The 19615-nt window shown below is 38.5% G+C and overlaps 1 protein-coding gene across 2 annotated transcripts in view; it reads right to left on the reverse strand.

Annotated features, from left to right (window-relative positions):
• CYP7B1 (cytochrome P450 family 7 subfamily B member 1) overlaps positions 1 to 19615 on the reverse strand; it is a 311752-nt gene that overhangs the window by 103069 nt on the left and 189068 nt on the right. For both annotated transcript variants that reach the window (XM_077492786.1, XM_077492787.1), the window contains exon 2: positions 6993 to 7129. In XM_077492786.1, the coding sequence (XP_077348912.1) occupies positions 6993 to 7129 (137 nt within the window). The remainder of the gene's footprint in view (positions 1 to 6992; positions 7130 to 19615) is intronic.

The following is a 19615-nucleotide window of genomic DNA, read 5'->3' on the forward strand; positions in this document are numbered from 1 at the left end:
CCCCCCAGCACTGCCACTGATTCCATAAGTTCTAGGATCCCTAGGAGTTTTCTGTCTATTGATGGGTCCCCTCACCATCTCAGCCCATGGTGTGCAGGCAGGTGGAGAGTGAAATTGCATTGAGGGGGGCCCAAGAAAATGTTTGCCCAGGGTCCAATCAGTGTTAAAGACAGCCCTGGTTATAATATTAGCTTGAGAGATTTCACTTCATTTTCTGTCCTGGAACACAACAGGAAGGAGTAGGAAATTGACCCAAGTGAATGGAAATCCCCTCCTAGGCAGTTGTCGCCAGAACATGTGTCCCTATTTTAAAATGTTCCCACATCCTCATTTCCAATGACAACCACACAATTTTCCTCAAAAGATTTTGCTTTGAATATACATATATGGTATAAATATCTTATCATATTCCATGGAGTTTAGTGTTTCTGAAGTTTCTAAAATATCACTGTGGAATGAGGCACCAAGCAAATATATATTTGATAATAAATTATAAGACTGTTTATTGTTGCAGCCCACAGACGTGCTGCAACACTGTATATGCACAGCATGCATATTAGAAAGTTAAAGTGCAGGTAAACTAAAATTCTAATAATTTCATATAAAAAAACATTGCTATTGTGGAATTATAAAGTTCCCATGCATTTACAAATTACACATTTTTTAAATAAGTTTTCTCTATCCCAGCTGAAATCTCTTTGTCATAGTGAAATAAGACTTCCAGAATTGTTTTCAAATATGTCCAAATTTACATGAAAGTCATACTCTTTATTTCTTCTTGGTATAATATTGAAAACAAAAAACGTAAACAGCAACAGACTTTTGTGTTACTGCTTAATCTTAGGTAAGCAGCAGAAAGTTAAAATGGCATCACATGTCTGCACGGGGCTTGACTTCTTCCCCCTGCTGTGCAGAGATGCAACACAATTACCTTCTGCATCATTTGTTAAGAAAACACAAGAGACACGAATGCTGGTAGCCTGTTAGGGTTAAGGTCTTCCCAGGTAACGTCTTGGCCCCATAGACTGGCCTATCTGCAGACCATTACTTAGACAGTATTACTGTGGCTAATGTAAGATGAAAAGCTTAATTCCAAAAATTCCATATGTACTATGTCACTTCTACAAAGGACAAGATGCAAGTCCTTGTACGATCCCTGAAGATATCTAGAGGGCTGTCTACTTCTTCTTGATCCTTATACAGAATAATGTCTCTGTAAATACTATCATACTCTCTACCTTGCTCCTTTTCTTCTACTAGATGATCAAATTTATGTAATCGGGTTCTTATTAGGAAGATTTCAGTGAACTGTTGACAATGATGTACAGTAGTGCTTCGCCAGGATGACGTCTGGGGAAAATGATTCTGCTGCACCACCACACAAAACCAATTAGAGAACTATTTTCTGCGACAGGTCAGGAATTTACATGGTTTCTCATGAAAAGATGTGCCTTTTAATTTCTTTATTAAGATGACATCCATGTCCCTTGTGACTTTTTACAATGACAATCATTTGTTCAGCCCAATGGAAAGTACAATCAGTAAAATCGCCTCACCGGTACACAAGCAAGGCAAAGATCCATCGAGCGTCATTCTGAATTTTCCAAATGAACTACTTTAAAGATTGATAATTAAAACAATATTTGTTGATCAAAATTGTTGACAGGACCCAAGTCTTTACTATTGCTGCAAACCAAGGACCAATAGTACAGAAGTCAGGCTTTGCAATAGACAGGCAGACTTCACTCTATGATATTCTAAACAATATGTAAAAGTATTGAATTTAGTCTTCTTCTTTTTTCTTTTTCTATTTTATTTACAAGAATAGGAAACTGTAAGACATAGGGGCCTATGTAAAGTTGGACACTGGACATTTTACTCCACACCATAGCCTTCATTTTGAAATGGAAACCAAAATGATGTGGAGCCTAGATTTTCTAACTGACAAAGTATTTGTGATGATACTTAAAGTGAACTTGTCATGTATATTAAAGTGTATAAACTGAAATTATTGGTAAATTATTGGTATATGTACTCATCTTCCAATCATTGCCTTTGACCCTGGAGATGCCCCTGGATCCCAGGCCCAGGCTGCACACCTAATTTCTCAAAATAGAGAATAAGACTCCTTCCAGCACTGAACCTCACTCACCCCATGCAACAGTAAAATATCAAAACCTCAGTGGCCAGTAGGGGTCTAATGACAGGGGCAGGGCTGGTACTGGAAGGGTTGGGGCTGAATCTCAACTGGACAGAAGTTGAATGCCAAATACAGCCTAAATCTCCATGTGCCCAGAAATCAATTTCAAGACAAATAAAGCACCATAAAGTTCTTGCACCTTCCTAATAATGTTGTTTAAAGCGAACCTTCAGTCATTTTTTTCAACTTTCCATCTATTAAATCTCCTGCCCTTGTAGTTTTAACTTTGTATAGTAAATTTTTTTGCCAGTGAATACCTTATACAACCCATTTCCTGTTTCTTGTCTGGTAAAAAGCCTAGACTTATGACATCATGCACAGCTCTCGCTCTCACTCTCATGAGAGTTTGCCAGGAAGGGAGGGGAGGTGAGTCATAAGAGGGCCAATGAGAGCTGCAGGGCTGCAGAGCTATGTGTGTCTGTGCAAATCCAGGAAGGGAACAGGCAGCAGCTTCAGCTGCCCACAGTTAAAAAAGTTGCAGCCAGACTCAGTGGAGGGAGACTTCTGCAGCATATTTGGCAAGTACAGAATCACAGTATATATAAAATAATATGCAAAGTGGTTGGTGGGAAGCTTCAGAATGGCAAAGATGTTTTTATTACAAATTATGTGAGCAGACTACAGTTCCTATTTAACCCCTTGCCGACCAGCTCACGCCAATATACGTCTGCAGAAGGGCACATACAGGCATATTAACGTACCTGTATGTTGCCCTTTAAGATGCGGCATTGTGGGCGGCGCCGCCTTGAGCTCCGCGAGCGTGATCACGGGTCCCTTGGACTCATTGTCTGCGGGGATACCCGCGATCATCTCATGGATAGGAAGAACGGGGAAATGCTGATGTAAACAAGCATTTCCACATTCTTCCTAGTGATTGAACACTGATCACAGCTCCCTGTGATTGGGAGCAGTGATCAGTGTCATGTCACAAGTAGCCCATCCCCCCCTACAGTTAGAACTCATTTCTAGGACACACTTAACCACTGCAGTGCCCCCTACTGGTTAACCCCTTCACTGCCAGTCACATTTAAACAATAATCAGTGCATTTTAAATCACACTGATCGCTGTATAAATGCAAATGGTCCCAAAATAGTGCCAAAATTGTACGATCTGTCTGCCATATCACAGTCATGATAAAAATCACAGATTGCCGCCATTACTAGTAAAAAAAATTTTTTTTTAAAATGCTATAAAACTATCCCCTATTTTGTAGACGCTATAACTTTTGCATAAACCAATCAATAAATGCTTATTGTGATTTTTTTTTTTTTACCAAAAATATGTAGAAGAATACGTATCAGCTTAAACTGAGGGAAAAAAATGTTTTTTTTACATATTTTTTGGGGATATTTATTATAGCAAAAAGTAAACATTTTTTTTAAATAACTTTCAATTCTAAGGTAATGGAAAGTCTTCACAAGTTACCCACATGTTCCACAAATTCCATATTAAGACATATAGTTTTACTTTATTTATAAAGACAATCAGCATGTTATACCCATGATTCAAATTCAAAAAGTTAATAAATTCCTTTTTTGAAATACTGTAAGATTGCTTTAACCACTTCAGCCCCAGAAGGATATTTCCCCCCTTAATGACCAGGCCATAGGAAGCATGGAATAGAAGCAGGATCTCAAACCGCGGTCTCCAGAAATCGAAACAACACCCACGAGTCTCTCATCAATCAAATGGTTGGAAGTAGGATCATAAAAAAAGAAGAAGAAGAAGGTTTCCATATGGCATAGGTCAAAAATATATAGGTTTATTTAAAAAGTATATATATATATATATATATATATATAGAGAGAGAGCGAGAGAGAGAGAGAGAGAGAGAGAGAGAGAGAGAGAGAGAGAAACCCTAAATACTAGTAAAGGAATGAATATTAAATCAAAAAAGAAAAAGGGGAAAAATATTTGTGTACAAAAAATTAAAACTGTATGTGTACAAAAAATGATCAATGTATGAATAGAATGAATATGAAAAATGAAATGGAAAAATAAATAAAATGTAAAAATAGAAATGAGCAAAGGTATTATATATATGATAAGGTGAATTCAATTGTTAAAAGCATTAATATCCCAGTTGATGTTCATGCCGAAGAGCGAGTAGTATTTTAATTAATGAATCCAAAACGTCTATAAGCGTGATACCCCTCGAAGGCTTACACCACCTCTCCAATTAGGGACAAACTTATCAATAATTTGAAATTGAGTGCCGGATGGATTATTGATCGATCAATCCAGACGTCTGCAGGACAATAGATTTAAGTGGTCCTTCTTCACGTCATTTTCCATATCAAATAAGCAAATTAAGGATATTTTTGATCGTCATTGGAAGGTACTCAAGAATGACAGATTTTTGAGCACCATTGTTGGGAGGATAGATTGCCCCCAATGTCATTGATCCCCCATGAGAGCATCATTTTTTCATGATCTCAAGGGCTTTTACTCTTGCCGCAGGTGTAATGTCTGTTTGTATAACATATGCGGCAGGAGGAAAACAGAATAATTTGAGTCTACTATTACCACCCATGGATACCAGATGAAAGATTTCACCACTTGTGACATTCAAAACATTGTGTATCTAAAAACTTGCCTTTGTAAGAAGCAATATGTAGGACATACCATATGATCCTTTTCCGTGATGGTCAATGAACATCTGACCAGTATTAAGAAAGGCCATACTAATCATAGTGTACTCATGCATTATCTTCATCATCATAACAAGAATCTATACGGCAATCAATTTAAAATTATTGATAAGTTTGTCCCTCATTGGAGAGGTGACTCAAGCCTTCGAGGGGTATCGCACCTAGGATGTTTTGCATTTATGAATTAAAATAATACTCACCCTTTGGCATGAATGTCGACTGGGATATTAATGCTTTTATCAGTCAAGCTTAAGTTCACCTTATCATCATATATAATACCTTTGTGCCTGTGTGTGCCACCTTCTGAGTCTGTACCAAGGCCAAACATTCCAGGGTATGTAAACTTTTTATCAGGGCCATTTGGGTGATTTCTGTTATCATTATGGTTTAAAAAGGATCCAAAAAATGATAGTAAATGATAGTAAGTGATAATAAATGGCTTCATCTGATTGCTATCTTTAAATAAAAGACAGTTTTGTTGGCATGATCAGTCATATTTTCAAAATTAGGGCCAATATGTCACAATTTCTGCCAGGGTATGCAAACCTTTGAGCACAACTGTATATTGTTTCCCCTTTTCTTTTTTTATTTAATATTCATTCCTTACTAGTATTTAGGGTCTATATATATATATATAGATATACTTTTGTCATGTCATATGTGTATATTAGCCGATAGAGTGTTTAAGTAAAGCAAAGTTTCTGCTACAGACTTGGATGTAGAACACTTGAACAAAGTCTCTGCCACAGACTTAAATGTAACTGAGGGACGTAGGTAAATTTAGAGAGCTATTATTTGGTACCAGTATCTCGCAGCCGGTCCGGCGATACCGTATGAGTGTCGATCCTTTAATGTCCTTCAACTGAGCCTCCAGGCTCCTTCTGAGAAGCCAGCCTTATGCATGGCCTTCTCCCGAAGAATCCTTCCCTGGGTGCTTCTCCAGTTGCTGGGCCTCTCCACAGATGAGACGGCACCGGACCACCTTTGAATCCTCCTCTCAGTAACTTTGCCTTGGGCTATCCAGCCCGAGCCTCGAAATTGGGTGGATCCGCACCACAGGCCATGAGGGCCATGGGGGCTGGTCAGGAGGACTAATTGTTGATCTAATTGTTAACTTATTTACATATATATATATATATATATATATATATATGCGCAGTGTAGAGGTGCTGGCTTACAATCCAGTTGAAGTCCCTTAGGATGGAACGTGCCGGTTTACTGCTTGTCAGCTCTGCACATAGCGCTTGTTTGTATTACTTTGTGATCACATCGATTTTATTGTACACATCCTTATGATGTTAATACTTTTTAAATAGATTCATATATTGTTTGACCTATGTATGTGGAAGCCTTCTTCTTCTTTTTTTATGAACCTATTTCCAACCATTTGACAGATGAGAGACTCGTGGGTGTCATTTGGATTTCTGGAGACCACAGTTTGAGATCCTGTTTCCATTCCATGCTTGTCTGACTCACTGCCGCTGGCGTATGTGTCCACATGTTCCGGTAAGTACCTACCCCTCTCCTTGGGTGGTCGATGCACAGTCCCAGGTGTTTCTACTACAGATGGTTGCATACCATCATCCTTATTGATAGACTATCTCCTACTCCCTCACACTTGTATAGTGTGTTGTGAGTTCATTCCAACATGGATATTGGTGGACCTGTTCTTACTCATTGCATTCTGCTTTGGATCACCTAGTCCATTGTGGCTATCAGTAAATATAATTTAGCACTCATGCACTTTATTACTTTTACACATATTTATTGTGTTGATGTATAATTTATATGCACCAAATTACATATATTTAATTATGTCATTACTTGCACATATGTATAACAGTGTTCATTCACTTATTATTGATACACAACTCACTGTGTTTGTATTTAGTTTACATGCACAATTTTCTGCACTTTTTTATATATAAAAATAAAACATTCTGCCTTTAGAACCATTTTAATGTTTTTTTTTTTTGTTCTAGTTATAAAATAACAGCTACCCACATCAAGCATATTTCTTATCATGTTTGTTTCTGTCTTTGTGTTCTGATATGTTACCTAGAGTAGACAGATGATATGGATTTACGTTCATGTAAATAAAGACTTATACCTGATATATAATTCAGCTCATATGTCTTACCAGCAACACAGATTGTGAAGACATCCCCATGTTTTTCTTGCTGAGAAATCAGAAGTTTTAAAGGATCCTTCCTGAACTGATAAGCCACACCTATGTAAGGAATCCAGCCATTTTCCAAAGGAGGTTCCCCTTCTCTCCTACAAAAATAAGAGTAATATTGTTACTGAGTAAATTATGATCTCTATAATATTAAGTATTGCTGAACTGAGATGTGTTTAGGCACTTGTTATTCACAAGGAATTTATGAGTTTTATTTTGTTTTCTTTCATTTTGTTTATTTTTAATTAAATATAGACGTTTTTAATGTTATTCAATTTTTTGCCCATGTCACATCAGGTCTGAGTCTTTTAGGCACTTCACATGATGAGACAATTATAACAAACTGATATGATAGATATTGAAAAAGGGTACCCCTTTAATATCACAGGCTGAATCAGTGAGTTTTTCCAACACAATCTATTAATGAAACGTTTCCTGGGATTAGACATGAGACAGCAGACTGTATGGGTTAGTACCAATACAGATGCTCTTGTTTTGCTGCCTTTTTAAACATTTTGTCCAAGTGCAAATTCACAAAATGTGGTAGAAGGTGAATCATACTTTCAGATTTCTCGAACCCTTGGAAAACAGTCAATTTAATGACTGATTTGCTTAGTTTTGGGATGTTCAAGACCTGGGGTTTACTGAATATAAGCACTATACAGTACCTTACAAAAGTGAGTACACCCCTCGCATTTTTTTAAAATATTTTATTATATCTTTCATGTGACAACACTGAAGAAATGACACTTTGCGACAATGTAATGTAGTGAGTGTACAGCTCGTATAACAGTGTAAATTTGCTGTCCCCTCAAAATAACTCAATGCACAACCATTAATGTCTAAACCGCTGGCAATGAAAATGAGCACACCCCTAAGTGAAAATGTCCAAATTTGGCCCAAAGTGTCAATTTTTGTCAATTTTTTATTTTGTGTGGCCACCATTATTTTCCAGCACTGCCTTAACCCCTTGGGCATGAAGTTCACCAGAGCTTCACAGGCTGCCACTGGAGTCCTCTTCCACTCCTCCATGACGACATCATGGAGCTGGTGGATGTTAGAGACCTTGTGCTCCTCCTCCTTCCATTTGAGGATGCTCAATAGGGTTTAGGTCTGCAGACATGTTTGGCCAGTCCAACATCTTTACCCTCAGCTTCTTTAGCAAGGCAGTGGCCATCTTGGAGGTGTGTTTGGGGTGGGTATCATGTTGGAATACTGCCCTGCGGCCCAGACTCTGAAGGGAGGGGATCATGCTCTACTTTAGAATGTCACAGTACATGATGGCATTTATGGTTCCCTCAATGAACTGTAGCTTCCCAGTGCCAGAAGCGCTCAGGCAGCCCCAGACCATGACACTCCCACCACCATGCTTGACTGTAGGCAAGACACACTTGTCTTTGTACTACTCACCTGGTTGCCGCCACACACACTTGACACCATCTGAACCAAATACGTTTATCTTGGTCTCATCAGACCACAGGACATGGTTCCAGTAATCCATGTCCTTAGTCTGCTTGTCTTCAGCAAACTGTTTGTGGGCTTTCTTGTGCATCATCTTTAGAAGAGGCTTCCTTCTGGGATGACAGCCACGCAGACCAATTTGATGCAGTGTGCAGCATATGGTCTGAGCACTGACAGGCTGACCCCCACCCCTTCAACATCTGCAGCAATGCTGGCAGCACTCGTACGTCTATTTCCCAAATATAACCTCTGGATAGGACGTTGAGCACATGCACTTAACTTATTTGATCGACCATCTGGAACCTGTCCTGTTAAACCACTGTATGGTCTTGGACACCATGCTGCAGCTCAATATCAGGGTCTTGGCAATCTTCTTATAGCCTAGGCCATCTTTATGTAGAGCAACAATTATTTTTTTCAGATACTCAGAGAGTTCTTTGCAAGGAGGTGCAATGTTGAACTTCCAGTGACCAGTATGAGAGAAAGAGAGCGATAAAACCAAATTTAACACACATGCTCCCCATTCACACATGAGATCTTGTAACACTTACGAGTCAAATGACACCGGGGATGGAAAATGGCTAATTGGGCTTAATTTGGACATTTTCACTTAGGGGTGTACTCACTTTTGTGGCCGTTTAGACATTAATAGCTGTGTGTTGAGTTATTTTAAGGGGACATCAAATTTACACTGTTATATAAGCTTTACACTCACTACTTTACATTATAGCAAAGTGTAATTTCTTCAGTGTTGTCACATGAAAAGATATAATAAAATATTTACAAAAATGTGAGGGGTGTACTCACTTTTGTCAGATACTGTTTATGAAATAAAGAGCATTAAAGTAGATTTTTTATGATACTTTATGATTGAAGCTAAATAGATAGATATAGATACTGTAGATATTACAAATACATTTCCTAATATGTATTTATATGTTTTATGTTATTTTTGAGTCATACAATTTTCTCTTTCATGTAAGTTTCATATTGTGTTTTAAAAAAGCAAAATTCTTTTTTCTTATTACAGCTGTTTAGCTAGTAAAATCCGATTTAAACTCCGTAACACAAAGCATGTCTATTTTAGACAGGATTAATACAAATATTCAAATGAAACTCTGATGCTATATCCCATCTGTGAAGGTGACTTACACTACATGCAGAACAAGCCATTTTGATTAATAACGAGATACTTACTAGCCAAGATGTAATCAAAGATCAAGAGATCACCAGCTTACTACTATCATACAATGTACAGAAATGGATGTCTGAGTTAACTATTTGTGTTCCTACATAATGTTTCACAAACACAAATAGTGAATTAGACTAGGTTATTGTTTCTGCAAAAAGATAATAATGGCCATAACATTAGAATTTTGCCATTTGCCTTTTGTCATTAGTATGGTGACAAACCATTGTTTAATGTTTCTCATTTAACGGTTTAATTGGTAGTAGTGTAACATATGCTAGAATGGTTTACATAATGGGAATCTTGCTGTTGAAGGATGTAGAACTTACAAGTCAAAAGTAGTCACATCACAAGTCAGAAGTCATTAAACCAACCCTTCAATTGGCTACCAAGCCTGAGCAGAGGGCTCATTACTAGTGGCTAGCTAGGACAGTGTATAGGTAAAATTCTGACAGATATTTAGATAGGCTTTTTTGTCATCTACTAATTTAATTCATCTAATTTCACCCTCCATGCTCTGTCATTTGGTCAAAACCTGTATACTTCACAGTGTTTCCGCGGGGTAAGAAGGACGCAGCTCAGAAATCCAGGGGAAAATTAACTTAATGCTTAGAGTCTTTGGACACAAATCATGGAGACTGAGGGGTCATCGTTTGCATCAAACATGGTTAACTCACAACTGATAAGCCAAACACCGTTAAACACCATGCCATATAGTGATGCTCTATGCCTTCCAACAGAGAATGCTTAAATATATATATATATATATATATATATATTTTTATATTATATATTTATATTATATATATATATTTTTTTATATTATATATTTATATTATATATATATATATATATATATATATATATATATATATATAAATTTTTAAACATCCTTAGTAGTTAAAGCTTTGCAGGTTCATTAATTAGAAGTTATCCATTTATCAATTTAAACCTTAAAACTTAAAATATGGGATATCTGTTATATAATGTTCAAAAAATAGCTTATTTCATTAGATACTACATTAGAAACACTAATGCCAATAACAAACAAACAAAAAAAATAATTATTATTATGACTGTTCAGGCTAAAGTCTTAATTTATAATGAAATGAGTAGTAAATGTGTAAAGTAAGTATCACTGATAATAGTAGCAGAACTATAATTGGCTGAAGTTGTGATAATGCGGTTAAAATCAATTTTAAAATAAAAATCAAACCCATATGAGATAAAGAAAAAATATACCCCAAAAATGTATTTTTATTTTTTTTATTGGCAAATCTTAATGAATGCAGTGGCAAGTATTTTTGTGTCTATTACAAGACCATAACAATAGTCTTACTCTCTTTGAACACCTAATTATTTTTGTCTTCTAGACCATGAAGAATTTATCAGGGGAGCTTGAATCCATAATTTGGATATTCAAAGGCTGCATCACATTGGAAGAACTGGCAATTGTCATTGATATATTTTTGCCAAGTAATAAGAGATTTAAGACAGAATGCCATTCATTTTTTAGGAAGCCACATGAAACTAAAATATCAGTTGGCCTTTAAAATGCTTGTAATTAACTTAAATTATCTTACTTTGCTGATAACCTCTAAACTACCTGGGTAAGAAAACATTCATCTCACAGCAAGAATAACCTTAAAGTAAAATTTCACAACTTGAACAATTCAAACATTACATGTGATAAGTAAGCAGTAAAACAGCATGTCATAACTATGACCAATAGGAGGAAAGAAGGGTTGGGGGCCAGCTGTGAATTTAACTGGAAAAGTTGAGAATTGCATATAAACTCAACTGCCTATACAGTCATTTTCAAGCCCAAATATACGTCAAATTTTTCTTTATGTTTTTGAAGAGCTAAAACTTTGAATAGGTTATACCATCTTCTTGTGTCTCTAATAAGGCAATTTCTCTGTCAGATATTAAATGTTTCAGTGTCAACTTCTGGTACTGTCTTGTCTCATACCCATCAATTGAACAGTAACTAAGGGGAAATTTTGACATAACAGAAATTACAATTCTTCAATAGTGTATTTTGTTTTCATCTACGCATATTCTCCCATTAGGGAAAATATACTCAATAATCACATATACAAGAGGTAGGGACCTTTTCCATCACTTCCAGTTTTATCTTATACTTATTCATTTGACAAAGCATAAGAAGTAATCCCCTAAATTAGGTCAAAGACAGTAATAAAAAGCTGACAGAGGTCCTACCCTTTCCCAACTTTTATGCTAAACCAAAAATATAAGGTTTTAGCTGCAATTGATGTGTGTGTGTGTACAACAATTGGGGACAAAGACTAAAACTGGGCATACATGGTACAGTTTTTTTTTTATTCAGACAACCAGCTGTATAAAAGAACTGAACCGATTGCTCCATCCATATATTCAAGTTGGATGCGGGAATCCTCCTTCCCTCCCCAACTGAACTGGACAAATTTAGACTCTGTCAAGAAGTTCCGCCTTCTCAGCAGGGGATCTGTCCGCTGATCCCTGCGGAGAAGGCGAATTACAGGTCCGTGTCCACTCTGCTCTATGGAGAGTGAAACTGGACACAGTCTGCTGTTCTCTATGGGGTGGAGAATGACCGTTTTTTTTTTATCAGACTGTCATCCAATCCAATCTGCCAGATAAATGGGGAACGGATCCCCATCCCTCTGTTGGATCAGAACGGATGCCGCTGGGTATCAGCAAACACATGTCCGCTGACATCCCCGACTCCATAGAAAACAATGGATGGTCTGTCAGTGTGAAAGGGGCTTAAGTCACTACCTGCTGGCTAAAGGTGGTAAATATGAACATGAAACCCAGTAATGTGAAAATAGTTCATCTGCCCACCCACAGTGCCCACAGTTTATAAATCTTCTTACATTAAAATACCTCCACTGTATACCTTTTTGGCTGCTCTGTATACCACAGTCACATGATAACTTGCAGAGTTTATCCAGAGCTGTGTGTTCAGGTAGGAGGAGATTTCCACTATAGTCTCTATACATGCCCACACGTGTGATGTCAATATCATGTGACCTGGCCAACTCTGAGAACAAGGAAAAGCATAAAAGACACAACACAACTAAGCATGTGCAGGTTGGCTACCCTGCCTGTGTTAGCTGTGCCCCCCCCCCCCCCCCCCCCCAGGGAGACAGTGCAGGAGGGAAGAATCTATGCATACAGGATCAAAGAGCCTTTTTACACAATGCAGAGGATTAACCCCTTAAGTTCCACAGTGAGTATAACAAGCATGCTATTCTGCATATACTGACTGATTTTACTGTTGTGGCTTTAGCAACACTTTAAAGTATGTTACATTTATATAACTAAATGTAACTAATAAAAAAATTTTTTTTATTCTCTAACACTATACATTTACAGCAACACTCCACATAGGACCAAATCTAGCACCAGAGAATGGATCTATTGTTTCAATGGAATTGTGTTTAGTGCATTTTATTGGTTAAGCAATATTTGGTGACCATTGTACTTGAGCACAGAATAAAAAAAACAAACAGAAAAAAATAGCTACCAGTGGCTGTACTAATCAAGCACAATCAAGATATGACATAATTTGGCTCATAATCACATTTTAATAGGGATTATTTAGTCTTAGGTATCCATTGGTCTTCTGTTGATCTCTTGTTTACAGAACAATTATTATTTGCACAAAAGTATCAGTTTATATTCTCTATGTTGGAGAACTTTTATTTTCTGAGTTGAATATACCATTTCATCAAAATTCAGTGGCCTTGTCATAATGGATTTTTATGTCATTGGGCAACTAGACATTGGCACATAGGATGTGTACCTGCCTGGCTTCAAAAGTGACAGACATGCCTTGTATAATTTAAATATCAGCTATCAAAAAGCATATCCTTACATAGCTTTAAGTTGTAAGTGCATTTTGGGTCATTGTTTTTAAGGATGGGATCATTTTATGTGAGCCTACTATAAAGCACATTTACAGGGAGCAAAAATAATTTTGACACTTATGTCTTCTAGCAAAAAAAAAAATTGTATCCTACCATCTGGCTCATAATGCAATAAATATGTCTAACACATTGAAACGTGTATTTTAGTACCCTTTTCATCCTTATTTGACATATGTAAATGAACCTATTTTATATATTTATTTAAAAGATAAACACAAAAATGTAAAATGTTTAACATACAACAGTAGTTTAATTACCATAACATCAAGTAATCTAAACAACAGAAAATTTACTAATCAAATACTACATTCATCTAATCAAATATATGACCTGCTTTCTGCTTAACCACGTTAGGCCGCTTACACACGGGCGGATTGTCTGTCCAACTTAGTCCGCTGAATCGTGTTTCAGCGGACAATCCGCTCGTGTGTGGGCTTCAGCGGACTTTTTCAGCGGACAGTCTGGCGGACTAAGTCTTTCGGAATTTCCGTAATACAGTCCGTCCAAACTTGGTTTTGTCCGTCCAAACTTGGTTTCAGCGGACAGTCCGCTCGTGTGTAGGCAAGTTGAACGGACTAAGTATGGCGCATGCTCAGAAAGGATTTACACGGCCGAAGGTTGCATTGCAGTGTATTGGACGTCGTTTTTCTAGTCCCGTCGTACGTGCTGTACACGTCATCACGCACGCTTTCAGCGGACTGTCTGCTCATCGTGTGTGGTCAAGTCCGTTCATTCAAAATTTGGATGGACTGTCTGTCGGATTGTCTGACGAACTTAGTTGGCCAGACAATCCGCCCGTGTGTACGCGGCCTAAGAGTCACTTTAAGATTATATATTATACAATATTGAGAACTATTTTAATTGAAAAATTGCATGTATATAATTTAGGTGAGGCCAGCAATGGCAGCAAAATAAATTTCTCTCAGTATTGGTATCTTTTAACGGACAAGCTCATTAATATTAAAAAATCTGCCCAGCCCCCTCCCTAAACTGTTGTTTATCTATCATGCTATAGATAAAGAGGGTTTTTTTTCTTCAGCCTATGTTGACCCCTTCACCAGATATACTATTCGAATGTCCATGCTGCCTGCTTATTTTTTGATTGTCTTTACCTAACTGTGAATCCATATGACTCCATGTGAACTAGCAGATGTGTAGAATTGTGTGTTCCACTCTCTTTAGCTGTGTGTGTTTTGAATAGATCTGAATAGCAGGGGATCAAATTACAGGCTATTTACATCATTGTAGCAAATGATGATGCAGAATGAGTAGAAAGGCTTTTTGCAAGTGGTACATGTATGTCTACCACTGCCCATGATCCCAGAACTGGACTGGGTTCAGTAGAAATCTTCTTCTGAAGTCCACAGGGAAACCAACACCTCCGGGAGTGTTAATCTCCCCCACCCCTTGAAGCTCTCACTGGTTCCTGGCAATCCACTCCTTACAGGATAGCAATGATATAGAGGTCGGCAGGAGGAACCAGTGAAAACTGCAAGGGGCGCATGAGATCAACACTACCAGAAGTGTTAGTTTCCATGTGGACTTCAGAGGAGAATTTCTACTAAACAGAAGAGAGTTCTTGTGGCATGGGCAATGAGAAATGTAAGTATTCCGTCTCTTATGTTGCAGATATGCCTGGTTTGGAAAATGTTATCTCATGACAGCATACCTTAATGTGCCTCTGGTATCATCAAAATGAATCTGTGAAATTTGGTTATGCCATTGTTGTCAATTGAGTTGTTCAGGCTCCAAAAGTATCTTTTTCTACAAATGTAGGGCCTGTGTCAGATTGTGGCTACAGTTTGACATTAATGTAAGATACTTCAGATATCATTCAGAATTAACTTATGCTCTGTACACATGGTCAGACATTCCGACCACAAAATCAGATTTTTTCCAACGGATTTTGTCCGAAACTTGTGTTGCATACACACGGTCGCACAAAGTTGTCGGAAAATCCAATTGCTCTGAAGGAGCTGACGTCAAATATGTATGTCGGGACTATAAACGGGCCGGTAGCCAATAGCTTGTCTGATCGGACATTTTCCGTCGGAATGTCCGACCGTGTTCAAGGCATCACAGGGGCCTTTGATCTGGTTGACTTGCTTCTGAGCTGCATTTTGCCTGCTTCAAGTTGGCGTTCCATTCCCATAGACACAAGCCCATCAACACAGGCCCTTAAAACAACTGTTTTTGATGCTGCAGTTGTTATAGCACTTACAGCAATTTGAAAAAAACATAATTTAAGGGGGGTACATCTATCAGAAGAATCATTCCCTGAAGACTACAGTCTTAAACAAGATAGAACAGCTCATATATGAGTGTTAGGCATTCCATGGACGATGGCAAAATATACAGTATATCAAAAAGTAACTTCTGACAATCAATAAAATCAGAAAATCATGAATGCTGTCTAAAACAGGGCTAAAGTCAGACATTCAATTGAAATCTCTTATATTCATTATTTTAAATACCTTTCTTCTAAGGCAATGGTGCTCAACATGATGCCTGCTGACCCTCCACATGCAGTCACCTATTTGGCATCAGAGGGCAGTAGAGTGGCACTGAAAGAAATTCATCCCCGCCTACAGTTCAAGTAAAGTCCTGGTCTCTGGAGGTTAAGTTTCACTGCCACTGTCCACCATTGCTGAAGGAGAGAGGTTAGGAAGAATTGACACCGACTATCAATTTGGAGGGGGGGGGGGGGGGGGTATGGGAATGTTAAGGAAATGTTATATAGCGCTGCAACTGACCACCAGTGCAGGAGGGTTAACAGCATTGGCACTAAGCACCAAAGTGTTTTTGTTTTTTTCCCCACTGACCGGGGGGTATTATTTCATCCACTGAAATTAATACTGGGCTTAATATTGCGCCCACTGACACCAATGGTGGGGGCTGTTATTGCATTGAATGACACCAGTGCTGAATTTATTATTTCTTCTACTGGCAAAAATGCTGTGGATTATTATTACATCCACTAACAACTCTGGAGGTTTTGATTGCAACCACTGACACAAATGCTGACAGTTACTAATTCTACCATTGATACCAAGGATGCAGCTTGTATTTAGCATGCATTACAATAAACTGCAAAAATCACAGTTGTACCTACATTTTCAGATGTCGAGGTGCATTATATTTTATTCATTTTAATTGGTTACCCAACTTGCTGCATTTGGACCACCATTTCAAAGTGTCAGGGGCTGCACTTGAGGCCCTTAGTAATGTTTATGCTGATCAGCACTTTTGTAAGGCTGCTCAGGTGCAGTTCAGTTACTTAATACATACGTTTAACCAAAAACATATCTTGAATGTTTAGAACACTTAACCCCTATGTAAAGAGTATGTCATACAAAATCTTTCATCGGTTTTAGAGTAAGGAAGGGTTAAAACCCCTATTAGGTTGTTTTTTGCTTCCTGTATCCTGCTGAGGAGATGTCCCTTTATTTCTAATCCTGGAGATGCAGCAGGAAATGAGAGAAAATCCTATGGTGGGCATTTGTCATAGGAACATGTGTTTTCATTTGAGAATTTTTCTTCATCTCTTTCTCTGGTGACAATGCATCATTTCTGTGATTTCCCTCTCTCCCTGGTATGAGTCACAGTCACCAGGAGAAATAGTAGGGTGAATGTTCCCAGCAGGGACAGAAACAACAATAAAAACATGACAAATTGTCTAATACTTCCCTTCTCTATCCAAAACTAAAATAGAAAAGTTTACAAACATGTCAATTATTTCTGACCAAGTCCCCGACTCCATGTGCAGAAGTGAAATCAACAAAGAATGTCCATCCTGCATTACTGCTGCTTGCAGACACTCAACCTTATACCGATGTGCAGGCCTTTGGCAAACAAACATGCGTCTGTTACAATCAAATATTTCAAATTTGGACTTTCCAGGCAAAAGCACCTGCTAATATATTTCTGCATACCAGTTCTTGCATGTTTGTGCAGAGATGAGTTGCTTGGCCTTTTTTCACATCACGGGTCTGGATTTACAGTGCATGCAAGCATAAAAATTACAACCATTCAGGGCCATGGCCCCCTCGGTAAGTTTAAAAATAACTTTTTAATGTCTAACTAGAGTATATCTTTAAAGGAATACTATGGTGAAAATTATCATATTCTGATGGCTGCAGTGGTGGCTGGTGCTCAAAATTCTTTGGGAGTTGCCAACAAACTGAAAAATTCTGAAAAATACTGAAAAAAACCCCATCAATTGCAGCCTCACTGTGCCATCAAATGCAGCCACTGTGCCCATAAAATGCATCAATTGCAGCCATTGTGCCCATCAAATGCAGCCACTGTGCCCATCAATTGCAGCCACTGTGCCCATCAAATGCAGCCACTGTGCTCATCAGTTGCAGATAATGTACCCATCAAATGCAGCCACTGTGCCATCAAATGCAGCCATTGTGCCATCAATTGCAGCCACTGTGCCCTTCAAATGCAGCCACTGTGCCATCAATTGCAGCCACTGTGCCCATCAAATGCAGCCACTGTGCCATCAAATGCAGCCACTGTGCCATCAAATGCAGCCACTGTGCCCATCAAATGCAGCCACTGTTCCCATCAATTGCAACCACTGTGCCCATCAAATGCAGCCACTGTGTCCATCAAATACAGCCACTGCGACCCCCCCGTCCACCCGCTTGCTGTCTGACCGGCACTTACCACATCTTGGTGGTGTGTCAGGCAGTGGGGGATGGCAGCGAGCTGTGGAAGGGGCAGAAGGTTAGGCCGAGGCGAGCTGTGTCCTCCATGCATCTCTTCTCTCTTCCTGCTAGGCATCCAATAGGAGCGCCTGTCCTTTCAGCCAATCAGGTGACGGGTATTAGACCCATGCTTCCCGATTTGCGGAGAGGGGATTCAGTGTTAGAAAAGCGAATATTCATTAGTGTGAATGAATATTCATCCATTCACACGTATAGGGGGGTGGTGTTATAGAGGGGGCGCGCCTGTGTGCCCTTAATGGACGGGCCGACACTGAGTGGCTGTATACTATTAATAAGCTGATGTCCTTTTACTATGTCAGTATATAATCCCTTCCCTTGCAGAGCATATAGAGTTATTCAAAGACCTTTCAGATCTGCCAAAACACAGGTAACAACCTAGAATATTGAGAGAATATTTAACATGCATTCAGTTGTAACTATACTTTCGCTAAGAGATAAAAAATAAATCTTTACAGATCAATTATATGCATTGCACACATTTGAACAAAGCCATTGTAGAGCCTGCCTGCTGTCCTGTTAAAACTGAGGCCTTCACTAAAACTAAGGGAAAGGCTTTGTCTCTTATAATCATGTGATCAGTTCCAGAGTAATAAGACAAATACTGCAGAGAATAATGTTGAGATAAGCAGGATATGACATTTCGGAGGGGTTGCATACTCCATGTACAGAACTTCCCAGGGTTTGTATCATGGGTATCTTTTGTATATACACTATTTTAAATATTTGCTTCTTTTTTTTTTTAGGCAAAAGATCAAAGCATGATACAGCATTTGTCCAACATGGACCAAATCAAATACACAATACATGTGAGTTTTATACCAAAAGAGACATGGATTATGTACATCATTTGCAATACTTCATAACTGTATAGCAGGATTCCATCCAGATCACTCAATTAGGACTGGCTAAGGTGCCACTCGCCCACGTATCCTTTAACTTCCCTCAGGATTATTCTTATCTATGCCGTCCATGGCTGCCATACTTTGTTCAATTTTTTTGGACAGTTCTTATTTAGGTATGTTAGTTTATACAGTGGGAGTACGGCATTAATTGATGTCTCCCATGATCCAATCGTGGGGGGAGAGGGGGCATTCCAGCTCAACACAATCTCTCTCTTTGCATAGAAGAAGAGGTAGGTTAGTAGTAGTTTTGTGTGTCTAGACCTTTGATCATCATCTTGAATGCCCAGCAGTACCAGCTCTGGGGATAAGGGGAGGCTCAGCTGAAGGCGACCATTAACAGAGTCTACCACCTCAGCCCAAT

The sequence above is a fragment of the Lithobates pipiens genome, unplaced genomic scaffold (assembly GCF_037356315.1).
Source record: "Lithobates pipiens isolate NorthernLeopardFrog02 unplaced genomic scaffold, aLitPip1_a1.2 Scaffold_19, whole genome shotgun sequence".
In the NCBI taxonomy this organism is placed as follows: Eukaryota; Metazoa; Chordata; class Amphibia; order Anura; family Ranidae; genus Lithobates; species Lithobates pipiens.